At 55.0% G+C, this 14,914-nt stretch overlaps 1 protein-coding gene across 2 annotated transcripts in view; it reads right to left on the bottom strand.

Moving 5' to 3' along the window:
• Positions 1–1,934: 1,934 nt before the first annotated feature.
• Positions 1,935–14,914, bottom strand: part of GPSM1 (G protein signaling modulator 1) — a 113,595-nt gene continuing 100,615 nt past the window's right edge. For both annotated transcript variants that reach the window (XM_067541815.1, XM_067541816.1), the window contains 3 exons: positions 8,225–8,384; positions 3,151–3,359; positions 1,935–2,507 (listed from right to left, as the gene is read on the bottom strand). In XM_067541815.1, the coding sequence (XP_067397916.1) occupies positions 2,328–2,507; positions 3,151–3,359; positions 8,225–8,384 (549 nt within the window). In that variant the 3' untranslated portion in view covers positions 1,935–2,327. The remainder of the gene's footprint in view (positions 2,508–3,150; positions 3,360–8,224; positions 8,385–14,914) is intronic.

Here is a 14,914-nt window from a genome sequence, read left to right as displayed (position 1 = left end):
CTCGCCTGGGCTGTGAGCCCTCGGCCAAGATGGCCAGACCCAGGGCTGTGATCCTCCATAGCCCAGACAAGGGGCTGCCGGGTTCTAGCGACGCAGCAGAAAGTGACTCTTACGCCTGAGGTTTGGACCACGAACGTTTATTAAGCACAACGCCCCAGTTATGTCTATATATTAATTCATTTGGCAGATTATTTCTTTTAGGGGGGGGGGGGGGGGGAAAAGTACCTTCTGGGTTGAAATGCCCCCTTAAAATGACATCAGCAAACGCACATGTACCAAATAAATAAGCGAATACATTCAAGTAGATGGCAAACACGTGCCGCTTCCGCACGCTGAATGGGCAGATTCCAGTTCGCGTCCTGGCCAAGCACTGCATGGGCACAAGACACGTGGGCTCCGAAGTCCACAGCTGGTCACGTTGTCTTGACGGGGGAGACCTGAGCGGTGGCCCCCTTACCAAATGCACGCCAGCTTTGTGCCAGTCAGGGAGCGCTGGTCCTTGCCTTGGCTCGCTCTGTAAATGGGTGGCCCGTGCAGTGCGGGCCTGATCCAGCCAGCAGCACTGCAGGGACCCGCTCCCTGCTCACACCTCGAGTAGCACCCCGCTGACTCGCCAGCGCGTCAGCTCGCTTGGGCGAAGCGCCACCTCTCTGACTTTCTTGCGGCTGGATCTTTTCCACCAAGGCCAATCCTGAGAGAGACGCGGAGACCCCGCCACTCATCTGCGGGGGCAATAGCGTCAGTCTCAGGCCCGGGCTTGGGGGAGCCACGGTGTCGTTCTGGCTGGAGCAGTGGCTGGCAGGCTCAGCAGAGGAGTGGAGCCGCTTGTGTTTCTGCCCTGCCAGTCCGAGCTGGAGCGGTGGTGCAAAGCGGCCCCTCTGCACAGCAAAACTGGGGGGGGGGGGTGGCGGCATATGGCCACATTCTTTCTGAGGGCTCAAGGGTTTTTTTTTTTTTTTTGGGGGGGGGGGGGGTTGTTTTTCAGCCTATTTTTAAAGTGACACCGCCCGCTAAAGTCAGCGCATTTCCCTGCGCGCTCATGTCACTTTAAACAGTTGCTGTTGAAAAACCGCAGCGGAGAGCAGGGCTGGCCAGGCAGTGCCAACTCCTCTGCCCTGCCGAGCCCACGCGGGCGGCCCCTAGCTACCCCTGCACTGGGCGAGGAGCGGTACTAAGCCCCGCGGATGCGGTCAGGGCGCTAGGCGCGATTCAGGCTGGACCGACTAACACTTTCCTTTCCAAACACCCAGCGCCCGTCGGTCCTGTCGCCGGGTGGCAGGGTGGGGAACGGTGCCGGACTGACAGCCTTCCGGCCCCGGCTGCTTTGCTCCAGCCTTAACCCCAAGGGTCCCCAGTGCGGCGGGCTCTGGGCTTGCGGCCAGCAATGCCCGTTGTGATGCAGACAGTGGCTAGCCCCAACGCAGGTGCTCGGTCACCGGTTCCAGTCCAGCGATCCCCCTTGTGAGAACGTGACTGCAGGCCCAGCACGGTGCGGGCAAGGAGTGTGCTGGCTACGGAGAGAGTGATGGGCAACCTCCAGGATGCTGCTGCTTTGTGGGGCGGCGGCAGCCCTGGGCGCAATCTGAACTGGGTTCGCGCTGTGCGGCGGGAGACAGCCAATGGCACCGCAAGGTCCAGGGCAAACCGTGGTGAGTCAGGGCCGCACCCCCGCCCAAATGGCTCCTGTCGTCACGGCGACGGGCTGGTGAAGGCGGCTCCAAATGTCTCCTGGCCAGAAGGTAAGGGCGGGGGAGGGGGGGGGGTCCGAGGAGAAGAGAGGCTCCCCCGTTCACCCCAGCACTGCAGAAACAAAACACGGTGCAGCTCGGGGGGCCACGGCCTCCCCCATCCCCCAGTGGTGCACGCAGAGCTCGGGGTTTTGTTTTAACTTCTGGCCCCTTCAGCTCCTCCACGGCGGCGCCACGGCCTCTGGCAAAGGGTCCCACCTCGGTTGGCCACCCCGTCCACGTGGAGCTCATCAGGGAGGAGCAGCCGCTCCCCGGCACTGCTGGGGCTGGGGGCCGCATCAACCAGGTCACCTCGCGTCTGAAGCGCTCGGCCGGGCGTGAGCCGGCCCTCCTCGCTTTGCTCAGCGGCAGAACAGTCCCAAAAAGCCATATGGAAAAACAGTCCCCAGCCCGTGACCCTGCCCGGCCCCTCCTCCAAGGAATGACAAAACCCCCAAAGATACAGGAAACGCCCCCTCCCTCTCCACACCTCCCTTCACCGGGCGGGGGGCCGGGGGCGGCTCTTTCCTGGGAACGTCTCAGAGCAGCCGGTCTCAGTTTTGGAGCAGACGACGGTTTCTTCAAGGCGAAGCGCAGTTCTTAGCTGGAGCTGGGCCCCCGCTGCTGCTCCTCCGGGGCGGAAGCCAGATCCACTCTCTGCTCGTCCATGCGCTTGGCCTGGACGCGCTGGATGAGGCTGAAGAAGTCTTCGTCGGGCATGGTGGGGCCGCGAGGCACGGCGTCCGGCGGAGCGCAGCGCTGGTCGTCTATTCGGGACGACTGGCATGGCCGGAGGGGAGGGAAAACAGCTGTTAGGAACGGTTATTGCCTGAGCACCGGGGGCGGGGGGGGGGGGGGTGGCTTCCTAGACAGCTGGCTTTATCCCGCTGGGGGGATGGCGAGCGCCTGGCGGCTGGCTGGATCCGAAAGGGGCTGCCACGTGGCGTTGGCAAGACATGGCAGAAGAATCCCACCCCGGAATAAAAGGGAGCTGGGAACATGGCCTTGGTCCCAAGGCTGGGGGGAGGGCAGGGCTTTCCCCGGCTTGCAAAGGGCTTCAGACTGAGCCCTGCATTCGAGGGCCAGCTTCTCCGGCTGGCCTCCCTCCCTGTCTGCGGGCAGTCGCTGTGCCTTGGCCTGCCTTGCTGCCGGTGCCCGTCGGGCAGCGCACGGTCCGGACTGGCACCGGCACTGCCATCCTGGAGGCAGGCAGGGATGCTGGCCCTTTGCTGGCCTCATCCCATGTTTGCACGGTGCTGAGTCCTGAGTTCAAGACAGGCCCGAAGTGTAGTCCTAGGAGCAGCTGCCCTGCCCCAGGACACCACACACACACACACGCACACACTGCCATCCACACACACACACATCCCCCCTCCCCCCCAGCGCTGTCCCTGGAGTCCCAGCCCCAGGGCAAGCTGCCTACCTGGCACTTCATGAGCATGTTGAAGAACTCGTCCCCTGGCTCCTGGGCGTCCCCCTCCATCCGCAGGTGCCCCAGGTTGTTGTGCGTGATGCGGAGGCCGGGCAGGCTGCCCACGCTGGCCCGCTGGTCGTCCAGCCGCCTGCTCTGGGAGCTGGCGATGAGATCAAAGAACTCCTCTGTCTGCGGCGAGGCCATTAACGAGGTCTGAGCTGCGGGGGGAACAGGCAGAACATCACGACGTCAGCCGGGGGAAGGGGCCCATGCGGCACACAGTGTGTTCCTGGCGGAGCTGCCATCCTGCCCGCAACAAGCCGCTTGAGCCGCTCAACCCCCACACGCTGCCCCGACAGACTCCGATTAACCGTTTCACCGCCCCGCTGAGGTCTGGGAGCCAGGACACCTGGGTTCTCTTCTGGGCTGTGATGCTGATTTGCTCCTTGGTCTTGGGGAAGTCACTTCACCCTCTGTGCTGCTCAGCGCACGCACAGTGGGTGGGGTGGGGGGTGGACAATCCTTCCCTGCCTTTGTAATGCACTTAGCGCTTGGTCCCTGTAAATCTCAAAGGGCGTCATTCCCTAGTAAACGATCCCCTGTCTTGGGTGGGCAAGCTGAGGCAGTGAACGAGCAAGGGACGCGGCCCAGGGCACCCATTTAGTCAGTGGCAGAGCCGGGATTAGGTCAGGCCTGTGGTCAGCCTGCAGGAAGGTGAGCTGAGCTGCTGGGTTTTTTGGCTACCCCCGCTGATAGGAGTAACCTCATTTCCCTGCGCTGAATGGGCTCCCCTGACCCACAGCGGGAGAAAGCAGAGAGGCCTCTTTGGGGCAGAGTGGGAGGAAACTGCAGCCATTTCATCTGATTGCAGAGAAGAAGAAATGACCACTAATTTTCTGTTAGAAAGATGGGTCTGGCCCAGCCAGAGCCGCTTGGCCTGTCTGAGCTGCAGCCACAGCCCGGGTTCCATTTCCGACCAGGCTTTCTGAAACCAGGAAGCTAAAGAAATTCCCACTCCTAGGGAGAGCGGCCGGCTGTCGCTGCGAACTTCCCCAGAGCAGTGCCGCACATTCCACTCAGGCTGGGGGCGCTGGAATCGGAGCGCAACGGCTGGCCGGACAAACCCTTCCAGGGGCTGCTCCCTCTGCCCGGCACACGGAAGACAGGAAGGCTCAGTTTGCAGCCTGAAAGGTGGCCCTGGGGAGCAGCACGCTCGGCGGCGATCATTTTCTCTGGGGCGTTAAAAAACCCTTTTAAAAGCTCAGAGGGGGTTTATTGGCTTGACTGCCACATCAGTAAAGTCTAGATGATGTCAGGCGGTGAAGGGGGAAGGCAGCTGGCTTTATCGTTTGTGGGGGCAACCGCAGAAACTCTGGCTGCAAATCTTCTCCCGGCTGGTGAGTCGGACAGGATATTAATGTCGCTTGGAGCATTTATGAGATTGGATTTGGGAAGAAACGCCTCGCTGGTGTATCAAAGCCCTGGCACTCTCCTGGTGTTACCGCCCTCTGCCTATGAAGTCCCACGAGCTCTGTAACGGGGGCGGGGGGGTGGGCAGCTCCCTCCTGTGAGACCACTGCGTTCTCCCGACCTTCACGCATCACTGCAACTGAACAAGGGCAAAACCGGTACCTCGCTCCTGGGCCATGAGCCTGTCACCGTACAGCATCCCCTCACGTACGGCTGCTGCAGGGTTGGCTAGTGGCCAGAATGGGGATTCCCGGGGTCTATCTCCGGCTCGCCTAGCGAGTGGCCGTGCTGCCCTGGGAGCTTAACTTCTGTGCCTCCCCTGACCTTCCAGAGCAGGAAGATCACACTGCCCGCCCCACGCCCGGGGTGTACTGCAAGGCCGAATGGTGCATGAAGCACTGGGTGCTGCTCTGCTGCTGCACGACGGGTTAGAAACGCAGCCTCCTAAGCTCTGAGCCTCGGGCTGGATCTTGGCTCCCGGACTCTGCCGTTGCTACAAGCAGCGAGCTCCCGCTGCCCGCAGCTGGCAGGGAGAGCGGGATAATGCAGCAGGGAGCTGCCGAGCGGATCAGGGAGCAGAACGTTGCCATTAACGTGGGCACGAGCGCCAAAGCGGCCTTTTAAGGTCCGACACAGGCGAGCGGTTCTGCCTTTGAGAACTCCCAGATGGGGGGACACCAACCAGAGCCGTTCCTGGTTACAGTGTGTCTGCTAGTTGCCCGTTCTGAGCCCTGGAGCCGCCTTCTCAGTGCAACTGCAGATCCCAAGTCAGTTAATTACAGAGGAACCTGTTTGAAGAGTCATTTTCCGCCTTCCTCATTATTAAGCCTAATTTTAGAATTTAGGGGGCAGGGGCTGGACAGTTACAAGCAAAGCAGGAGGTAGTTACAGATGCCGAAGTCCCTGCAATTTTGAGTGACTTTCTGTCTTGCCTCCTAACAGACACCCCGGTGTGATTCCAAGGGGAGGGATGTGATTAGAGGCCATGTAATCGGCCAAGTGCAAGCAGAGGTAAGTGATTCATCAGACAGCTCGTCCCTTCCCCAGACAGTACTCGCCTTTCCGGTCCAGTGCAGACACGGTATCTGCCTGTGCCATGGCTGTGAATGTTCTGTCTATCACAAGGCAGAGGTACCTGCGTCACACCGCGTGCCTTAAGAAATCACACGCTGAGCCTGGTTCTTTTCAGGCCTTCCAGAGCCAGCCTGCTGCTCAGACGGCTGCCTGTCCGCGTGTGTGTTGGGGAGCTAGAGAGTGAGCCAGACTCTCAGCTGATGTAAACAGGAGCAGTTCCACTGGCTTCAGTGGCGTTTTGCCCATTGACCCCAGTGGAGAATTTGAGCCGTGGCTTCCCACCACCCTCCTTACAAGCTTTCAGTGCCATGTTCACACCCAGCACGAGAGCACACGCCTGGGTTGCCACCTCACGATTCAGGAGCTCCCCTCCCTAGGATCAACACGCACGCCTCACCCGCACAGCATTTCCTGGCACTGCTGGAGCCTGCGGTCCCTGAGCTGATGAGCCGGCGCTCCATGTGGCCGGCTGTACTCTGTCTTGGAGCGTACCCGTGGGAAACGGGGTCGGAGGACGCGAAGGGGAAGGTGCACTTCAAGCTCAGCCAGTGGACCAACGTGTTGGCTAACGTCCCACAACACTAAGCGCAGGCTGCCGTGGGAATCGCGCTGCCAGTGCCCGTCGTGCTTGGTGCGATAAGGTGTGGATGGCACCCACATTTGGCGCTGCCCTGAAGCTCATAAAGGAGGGACAGGAGGAGGTTCTTCAAATGACCGGCGCAAGCAAACGAAGACACTGCCCAACGAACGCGTTCAGTCCCAAACCCTGAAACAGCATCCCAGTGAACGCGCAGTTTAGAAAAACAGCTGCTTGGTTCCTGTTTGCTGCTGGTTTGGAATTCAAACTTTCCCCCGCGACGTAGAAATCCCAACGCCCTGACACCGGGCTAGCGAAGGAGACCCAGAAAAGTAAGTGACGCTAGGCAGTTTTATACTGTCTAAGCCAGCGTGCAAAATATTTAAACAAACAGCAGAGTGCCCGACTCACACTTTTCTCAAGGCTCTCACGCTATTTGCTTAAAGCCTCATGTTATGGCGCCGTGTTAATACACGAGAATCTCAGCTCTCATTTAAAAAAGGAAACAAGGCCCAGATCCTAAAAGGGGAATGATTTCAGTGCCTTTGCGGATCTGGACCAAAGTTTCTAGCCTTCAGGGTTGTGGAGAAAAGCTTCAAACTATGAAGTACAGTGCAAAGGCTCAGAAATCAGGCAGCAGATCAACGAATTCATTCATTTATTTAAAAAAAAATCATGATGGTCTCCTGCTTTCGAGTCCCAACTCATGGTTTTTGAACACCTGGGCTGATGGCAATATTGAAACAGCTTAAATGCTGCTGTCTAAAGCGCCCGCGATTGTAGCACTCAGCACAGCTGGAAAACCCAGGCTGGTTTCTGGATCAGAAACATGCGTCTCTTTATAAAAATGATGCGCGCATCCATTCTATTTTTAGGGTGAAAAAGCCGCCTGTCTCGGAGCCAATCTGTACTCCTAGTCACAACACAGCTTGCCCTTTCCAATGCTGTTTAGCTCTCGCTGCTGCTGCGAACACATCGCGCCAGCTATGTATTCCCTAGGTGGTTCTCTGCTGCATCTCATGTCGCTGCCTTTTTAGGGACATCACGGGCTTTTTTTGAAAAAAAAAATCTTTTATGTTTGTTTGTTCCAAAACTGATGCACTGTTTGATCAAAAACATATGGAACAAATAAAAGGAGAACGGACCATAGAAATGGCTTTTAAAGCCAAAGAGTTGGATACTTGTCTCTTTAACCACTGCTTTCTGATTGCTGTTTAAACACAATGTCTCATCACAGCCTTGCAAAATGGCCATGAAAATATACCAGTCCAGTCGCCCGATCTCCTTGCCTAGGCTTACTATGCTGATATCACTACCAACTAGTTTTCATATAGTTTATCTATGATCTTCCTGTGGTTATCTACCAGTCTGTGCTCCGTGTGTGTCCTACGGGTTATCTTTCTCTACACAGCATCTTTCATCATAGTATCTAAGTGCTGAACAAAATTCAGAATCACAAAAACCAAATGATGACGCCAATGAAAAAACCCTAGCACACTTTTACTTCCCCATCAAAAAACACAGCAAGTGCCCCAGGTGTGTCAGCAAATAGAATTTTGCAAGACTGCCTTAACAATTATAGTGCTTTTCATGAAGAGGAGGAAAGTGCATTATGGCCAACCTCAAACAATAAAAAGTCGTGTCAGGCCCTCAAAATCATGAGCTTGGCTTAAAAAACCCCACAAGATTAAAGATATATAAAAAATGTTGGGGTTCTTGTTATTTGTCTTGGTCTTTAAGCCTTTAGGATTCGTCTTTTCAAGCTTTTCTCTGAAACCAGGATTTAGAAAGTTACTTTTGAACAAATAAAAGCTGAGATTCTCACCTAATCACCTGACTCCAGGAGCTGGGGATTTAAAAATAAAAACACCAGCTATTGCAAGACTCGTGGTAAATTCATGATCACTGGCAACACTGCAGAAGTGCCATTACCCTCATTAACAGAAGCCCCCAAAAGCTTACATATTCTCTCTTCCAGAGCAGACCCTGACGTAGCAGCAGCTTCTGCAGTCTCTGTTTGGCATTCGTCTAGCGGGCAGCGCTGGTCATCCATTCGGCTGCTCTGGAACTTGCTCAGCAGGTCAAAGAAGCATTCCTCATCTGAAGGGGCACGGTTGATTTTCTGCAAAGAAGAAAGGAATCAGAAGTCAAGCAATCAAAAGCAACTCCTTGCATCTGCAACTGTTCACGTTACATATATATGTATAGATCTATCTATGGCCGGATGCCTCGCTGCACTTGAGGACTGCTCGGTGCTGGGCAGTGGAGCTGTCAGAGAGGGTCAACGCTATGTGAGTCTCTGCTTGGCTCCACCCACAGTGACAGGATAGGTTAGAGTAGTATGGGGACTGCTCTAATCTACACCAGCTGGCTAGGATCTTCCCACCCCAATTCGTTCCTTGCACCCGGGCTATGAAACTAAGGCATAGAAACTGCTTCTGCAGCCTCCCCGCCCCACACAGACACAGACACACACACACACACACACACACCCCTCCCTTAGCAGCTCACAGCTGGCGAGTGTGGATGGTTTCCACCTGACCAATGCAAAGGGAGCGGAGCAGGGCAGCGACTGTGCCGCCGGGAGTCACGGGGCCAACAAATTCCCTTGCACTCAGCTCATTGCTCATCTGTACGAAGACGGCTCTTTTCCAGCGCAGGTGTCCTGCCGGCCACGCAGCTGCATTGTGCCGCCAGCCACTCCTGGCTCCAAAATAGCCTCTCGCTATTCTTCGCATTGCCTTTCCATTAGAGGACTGTAAAACTAGCCTCCAACAGACACCGTCTCCCCCCGCCCACACACCCCCAGCAAGGCAGAGGTATTTCCCTTTGCTAGTGCTCTCCTTTAGGGGCTATTAAGAAGGAGCCCCACCAGGTGAGCAGCCGTCTCCATTACTTTCTGTCCCTCCAGAGGACCATTTGTGGCAAGCCATTCTGTTAACTAATTCAATCACGTTCAAGCTGGCCCTGGGAAACTCTGGGTGCAATCCAAGCAACCTCTGGCTGGGGCCGCGTTTCCAGCCTGCCTCTGGGCTCCTAGCAATGCGGAGATGAACCTAGTCGTCCAATAGCCTTCACTGCAACGGAGCATCTTGAATACACAGAACAATCACGGCATGCTGGGAGAGAGACGGTCTCCTGCCAGTCGGTTTAAAGGAGAGATTTGGAGAGAGGGAGGGATTCTGGGGCCTCGGAGGGGAGAGGGAATTAGTTACTGAACAGGATTGGGGCAGCAGAGGGAGAGGAGATCCGGACAGGAGTGGCAACAGCCCATGGAGAGTGTAGTAACCTGGGAGGGGGACCCGGCTTGAACTCAGAGTTAGGAAGCCAGCGAATGAGATGGACGAAGGGGAATCACATAGAATCTCCTTCGAGTGTGTTAAAACACCGAGAGTTCTGGAGCACTTTAAAGACTAACAAATTTAATTTTAAAGTGCTCCAGAACTCGCTGTATGCAGACGAACACGGCGACCCCTCTGCAGCTCTTCTAGGGTGTTGTTCGCATCCCTTTGCAAGCGTTACAGCCCGGTAGGTACAGACAGCAAGTGCTCCTCTCACACCAGCTATATTTAGATTCCCGTAAAGGCCTCCACACTTGGTGCTTCCAAGCATCCTTCCTTTGTTTCTGCGATCCACGGGAGGCCCTGCTTATAACCATCACTGAGCTGCAAATGCCACTCAATTACAGCTCTTTAGGAAAGCAATTCCAGCGCGAGGGCCCCAAACGAGCACCTTTCCCTAGGCAGCGATATATTTAGGCTGTGCTGGGTAATGGATTTACATCCAAAGCCTGCATGCTGAAGCCCTGTGGTGTGACCAATTGCAGCTCAGACGGATGTGCTCTGCATGCCATGACGACGCACGCTACGCTCATGGAGTAAACACAGTGTCCCCTCTCTGAAGCAGCCAAATGCATTCTAGCGGCAGATTTCTCGAAGAATTACTCAGAATTGGATGTGGAAGTAGAAAACGAGAAGAGAGGCACCTGCCAGGCTCAGGACAGCTCCGAGCTGGCACAGTCATACGGGCTGGTCAGATGCTACAAAAACCAATGGGTCAAATCAATGGACACTGATGGACCTCCTGAGCCTCTGGTAGCTGCTCAGTGGCCTTGGTGGCATGAGCTGGTGGCATGGCTGGAATGACAGCACAAGAACCAATAGCAAGTCTTTTCTTCTTAGTTTTATGTAAGACCCAGCTCTACAAAGCTATTTAGGTACCTAACTCCCATTGAAACCAATGGGATCCTGAAATCAATGGGAGTTAGGCACCTAAATACCTCTGAGGATCTGGATCCAAGTGCCCCAAGGATGAGCAGAACCCCATTGTGCAAGGCGCTGTACAGCCACCCAGTGAGAGATAGTCCCGGCCCTGAGGAGTTTATGATCTAGACTGACAAGTCAGGCAAAGGGCGGGAGAAAGGACGGGTTATTGTAGGGATGGAGGAGAAGTGCTTTGCCAAACAGGGAGTCTGCAGCAAGGCTGGGAACTGACCCCAAATGGCCTGGGTCCCAGGGCCTTCACCAGACAGCTCTCCAGTCAGAGAGGCGAGAAAGCCCCTTTTCTCACCCACTGGAGGTGGGTCCTGCCGGGTCAGGAGCCAGGCCAGTGAGTGGGGAACTGTGGATGCCTGCGTGGGAGAGAAGGAGCTTTCGCTCCCAAGGTAGTGAACCTCGAGCCAATCCCCAGCACAGTGTTCGCTGACCGACATGAAACCGGGCTGGTTACAAACTGACCGCAGCAGGGAAGGCACGTTTCGGGCCAGAGAGGCAAGCATGCCCTGAACTCACCTCGGTCCACCTTCCAGCCCCACTTCTGCTGTGCTGCTCTCTGCATGGCTTGTCTAGAAATCACCCACTGTGGTTCCCCGCCCCCAGACCACTTGTCCGTGTGTCTGTCGTGTGCTTAGACTGCCAGCCCCAGGGAGTGGGCGCGTTCTCCCCAAGTGCACAGTGAAGCTGGCTGGCCACACTTGGGGAGTTTGGGAACATTTAGCCTTCAGGGTCTAGAGACATGGGGGACACCAAGGAAATGAGCTGCGCTGCTGCTTTCACACTGCAAGGCCCTGCAGCGCCTCCAGACACCCACTGGAAGACCTCACCGTGCTTCGCTGATTTAACCCTTTGCATTCTAGGTGTGCCAAAGTGTCTCCAGACACCAGCTCCTTTCTCCTCACAACATCCCTGAGAAGCAGGGAAGGGGTGAGCCCTATTCTGCGGGCTGCGGCGCAGAGGGGGGTTAGGTGACTTGGCCAAGGTCACACAGCGGGTCATTGACAGAGCCAAGAATAGAACCCAGGAGTCCTGGCTCCCAGGCCCCTGCTCTGATCACTACTATCTGCTGCTCTCACGGACACTGAAGTACAAAATGAAGTCAAGCGCCGACGCACCCTGGGAGAGAAGACCTTAGTGGCACTCATGTCTTAATGTTACAAAAAATACTTCTTTTTCTTCCTGGGTTTTTTGAGGCCGTGTGCACCCACACTAGTTTTCTACCTAAACCCCTACAACTCTCCCCATCAGAGAAAGGGCTCAACTCATTCAAGGTCAGAAGCAACAGGTACTTGGTGATGACAAGGACGCTTGAACTCCAGCCCCTGAAGTGAGGGCACTGGAGTGAAGCCAGCGAAGCAAGGGGAGAAGTCAGAGTTCGGGTCCTTTGCTGACTCTGGTATCATCTCAAGTTTGTCAGTGAGGTTACGGGTTGTCCTTCATGGAACCGAGTCTGGAGCAGAAGAAGCCACATGAGGCTTCTCCTATCGGCCCAGCCAGTTCTCGCCAAATGAAGAGTCCTTTGGAACAGGTGAAGAAGATGTCTAAAGAAAGAGCAGCTCGGTTGTTTTCAAAGGGGATGGAAAATCCCCAGGAGAGAGTTGTGAGGATGGGGTTAAAGCCACGGTTTTGGCTCAGTAAATGAAGGAAAATCATTTTCTCTTATGCTAAGCAAACCAGACGAGATCCACTCGACTTCTATTTAGGGCATCGTCAAAATTAGCAACAGGCCAGGCAACGGAACATTAGCAATCTGGGAGCTGATCAGAGGGAGGGGGAAAAAAGTAAAACCCCATGTGCTGATCTGCTAATAAAATGGTGTGTTGGAAAGTCAGTCTCTGACCCAATAATAGCTGCACCCTGGAAATCACAGCCTGCTGGGGTTTAAATCGAGGATGTGCTGCATGTATTACAGTTCTGCCACATCAGGTTGTGTGACCCAAATTTCATGCGGGAGAAGAAATGCTGCTCTCAATCACACCAGTTCAACCCAGCTGGTTTAAATGTGACTGCACCAGTGTAACGGGCCCAGTGAAGGACCGTGTGGCTCTGGATGTGGATGGGGAAACAGTAGAGAAGTATCATGTGGGAGGAAAAATTAAGCTAATTAGTGATGCCCGGCCCGCCCGAGAGCTGGGTTCAGATCTCGCCATCGTGTGAAAAAAAAGAGCTTTTACTGGACACTTTGTGTCACAAAAGCATCCCACAGTTTCAAATGACTGGCCGCCATTGCTCAAGCGCGTCCTCACCCGGCACGTATGGTGCATGCACTACAAAATGGCGCCCACCATGCTGTCTGGGGTCACGGGAGTTAATCAAAGGATCAAAATGGGGTCCTGCCACCAAACCGCTTGGGATCTGCTGCTCTAGCCTGCAGGACTGGTCCCCAGCTCCCCGGATCGTTCATCCATGACTTAGACCTTGTCTACACATGTCCTTAACTTACCATAAGAATGAAAAATGAGATGGGTGCTGCCCCAGGGGCCGTATCAATGAGCCTCCATCAAAACCTGTTGCTGAGAAGTCCTTGCACATTCCCTAGTGATCTCTATAAGGGCAGCGGGCAAGGAGATGATAAATGAGCCTTCCAGAGAGCAGAGGGGCCCTTCTTCGGAGCAGCTCATCATTTATCTGAACATGCACCTGCGGCCCAGCAGAGCTCGGGGAGACGTTGCCAAAGAGACTGGCCAAGTGGATCTGTGCTTCCTTGTATGGATTTTAAATGGAAATAAGGTAGGTGTGGGGGGAGGGGGAAGAGGAGGGGGCTGCCTTTATGATTGGAAAGAAAATCTCTTCTCCCACGGCACCGTTCACGGAGGGATCTCAAAGCTCTCGCTCCCTCATTCTAACCCCGCCTCGCCGCCAGCGCGGAGCTAACAGTCTCTAATGAGGAATGAGTTGGAGTAATTGAGGTTCTCTCTCCACCAGGAGTTTGTAATTTCTACGTATTTATTCGCTCTATTCCATGCCAGTTGCTGCCAGCTGATGGAGCGACTCCTTTCGTTCAAGTGCTCGGGGTCTGCGCAGCAGGGCTGGGTTCCAACCCTGTTGATGATCCACAGGGAGCCATGACAATTCATTCCCGTGCGAAAACATAGGGGTATTAATTTAAAATCAACTTCCTCAAAGCCGTGCTTGGGAGATTTGTTCCCCACAGATGCTTGTGCTGGTGAAGCTACCTCACGCCAACTTTCCCAGAAAGCCAGCGCACCCGGGGTGTGAGCGCGACCAGGGACAAACCCATTTAAAACCTCAAACTCACAGCAATTGTTTGGCAAGAGATTTCACCCATCTCTACTCACAAGGCCCCCGGGGGTCAGTATCATTATCTCCTCCTTCCAGAGGGATAAACTGAGGCATGGTGACTCGGCCAAGGTCACACAACAAAGTAGTGACAAATCTGGGAATAGGAACCAGAAGGCCTGGATTCCTGGTACCTGGCATGCCAAGGAATGGGTCACTGGGCCAGCTGCTCTGCACAGAGGGAATTTTCACTTCTTATTCAGACTTAGCAACAGCAGTTTTTCATTCCAAACCCCTCATCGCAGCATTTAGGGTCTGATGCAAAACCCACCGAAGTCACTGGTTACTGCATCAGGCACTTGGAGTCTGATTTGTGTTTCAGAACCAGGCTCCCAGCCCGGTCTCCCCGCAAATCTTTCTTTTTGCTCCAGGAAGGGATGCGGGGAGGCCTGGCTTTGTTACTCTGCGGGAGACCCACGTGAGGATTTTCAGTAGCTCTTTCGGGAGGGGAAAAGCAGCCCACTGGGGGTGCCTCTTCCAAGGAAGGCAGGAGGCATGTGAAAACCAGACAAGGCATTTAATCGTCCAGGGAAAGCTGAGAGGCTCCGGCCACAAGATGTTCTGGTCTCAGCCAGGCAGGTGGGCCCTGAAAGGGAGATAAAATGCAGCTGTGCCTGCCCCGTGTGCATTGTCCGAACACCGACGGGCCTGCGGGGGTTTTTTGTATTAAAAAATAGGGACCAGCTTCCATGTGGGTGTTTGAGGATCAGAGCAGGGTAGGATGGACCCAGGTTCTCCTCTCAGGGAACCTGCATCACCCAAGATAGTGGAGACCTCCACAGCCAGCGAGGGGGACGAGATCTGCGCTCGGTTTAAAGTCACAGCCCCCACTTCGTGTGACTGACATTTCCATCACGCTGCCCGACTGCTAATCAGCGTGCAGGGAGTGCTAATGAAACCCTGCCAGTCGGACTCATTTACCCGAAATAGGCCTCTCTAATTTGAAGACAGCCAGGCTTCTGCATACATTTGTCTCTAAGTGATCAGCAGGCCTGTTTAACCCGCTGTTTTGTCACCGAGGTGGAGACCACACCAGCTGCTGTCTGGGAAATACATCGAAAAGGGAGTGCCCGGGAGG

This window comes from Emydura macquarii, unplaced genomic scaffold (assembly GCF_026122565.2).
Source record: "Emydura macquarii macquarii isolate MOO-44397 ecotype Brisbane River unplaced genomic scaffold, CSIRO-AGI_Emac_v2 contig_691, whole genome shotgun sequence".
Classification (NCBI taxonomy): Eukaryota; Metazoa; Chordata; order Testudines; family Chelidae; genus Emydura; species Emydura macquarii.
This window is presented reverse-complemented; position numbering and strand designations above follow the sequence as displayed.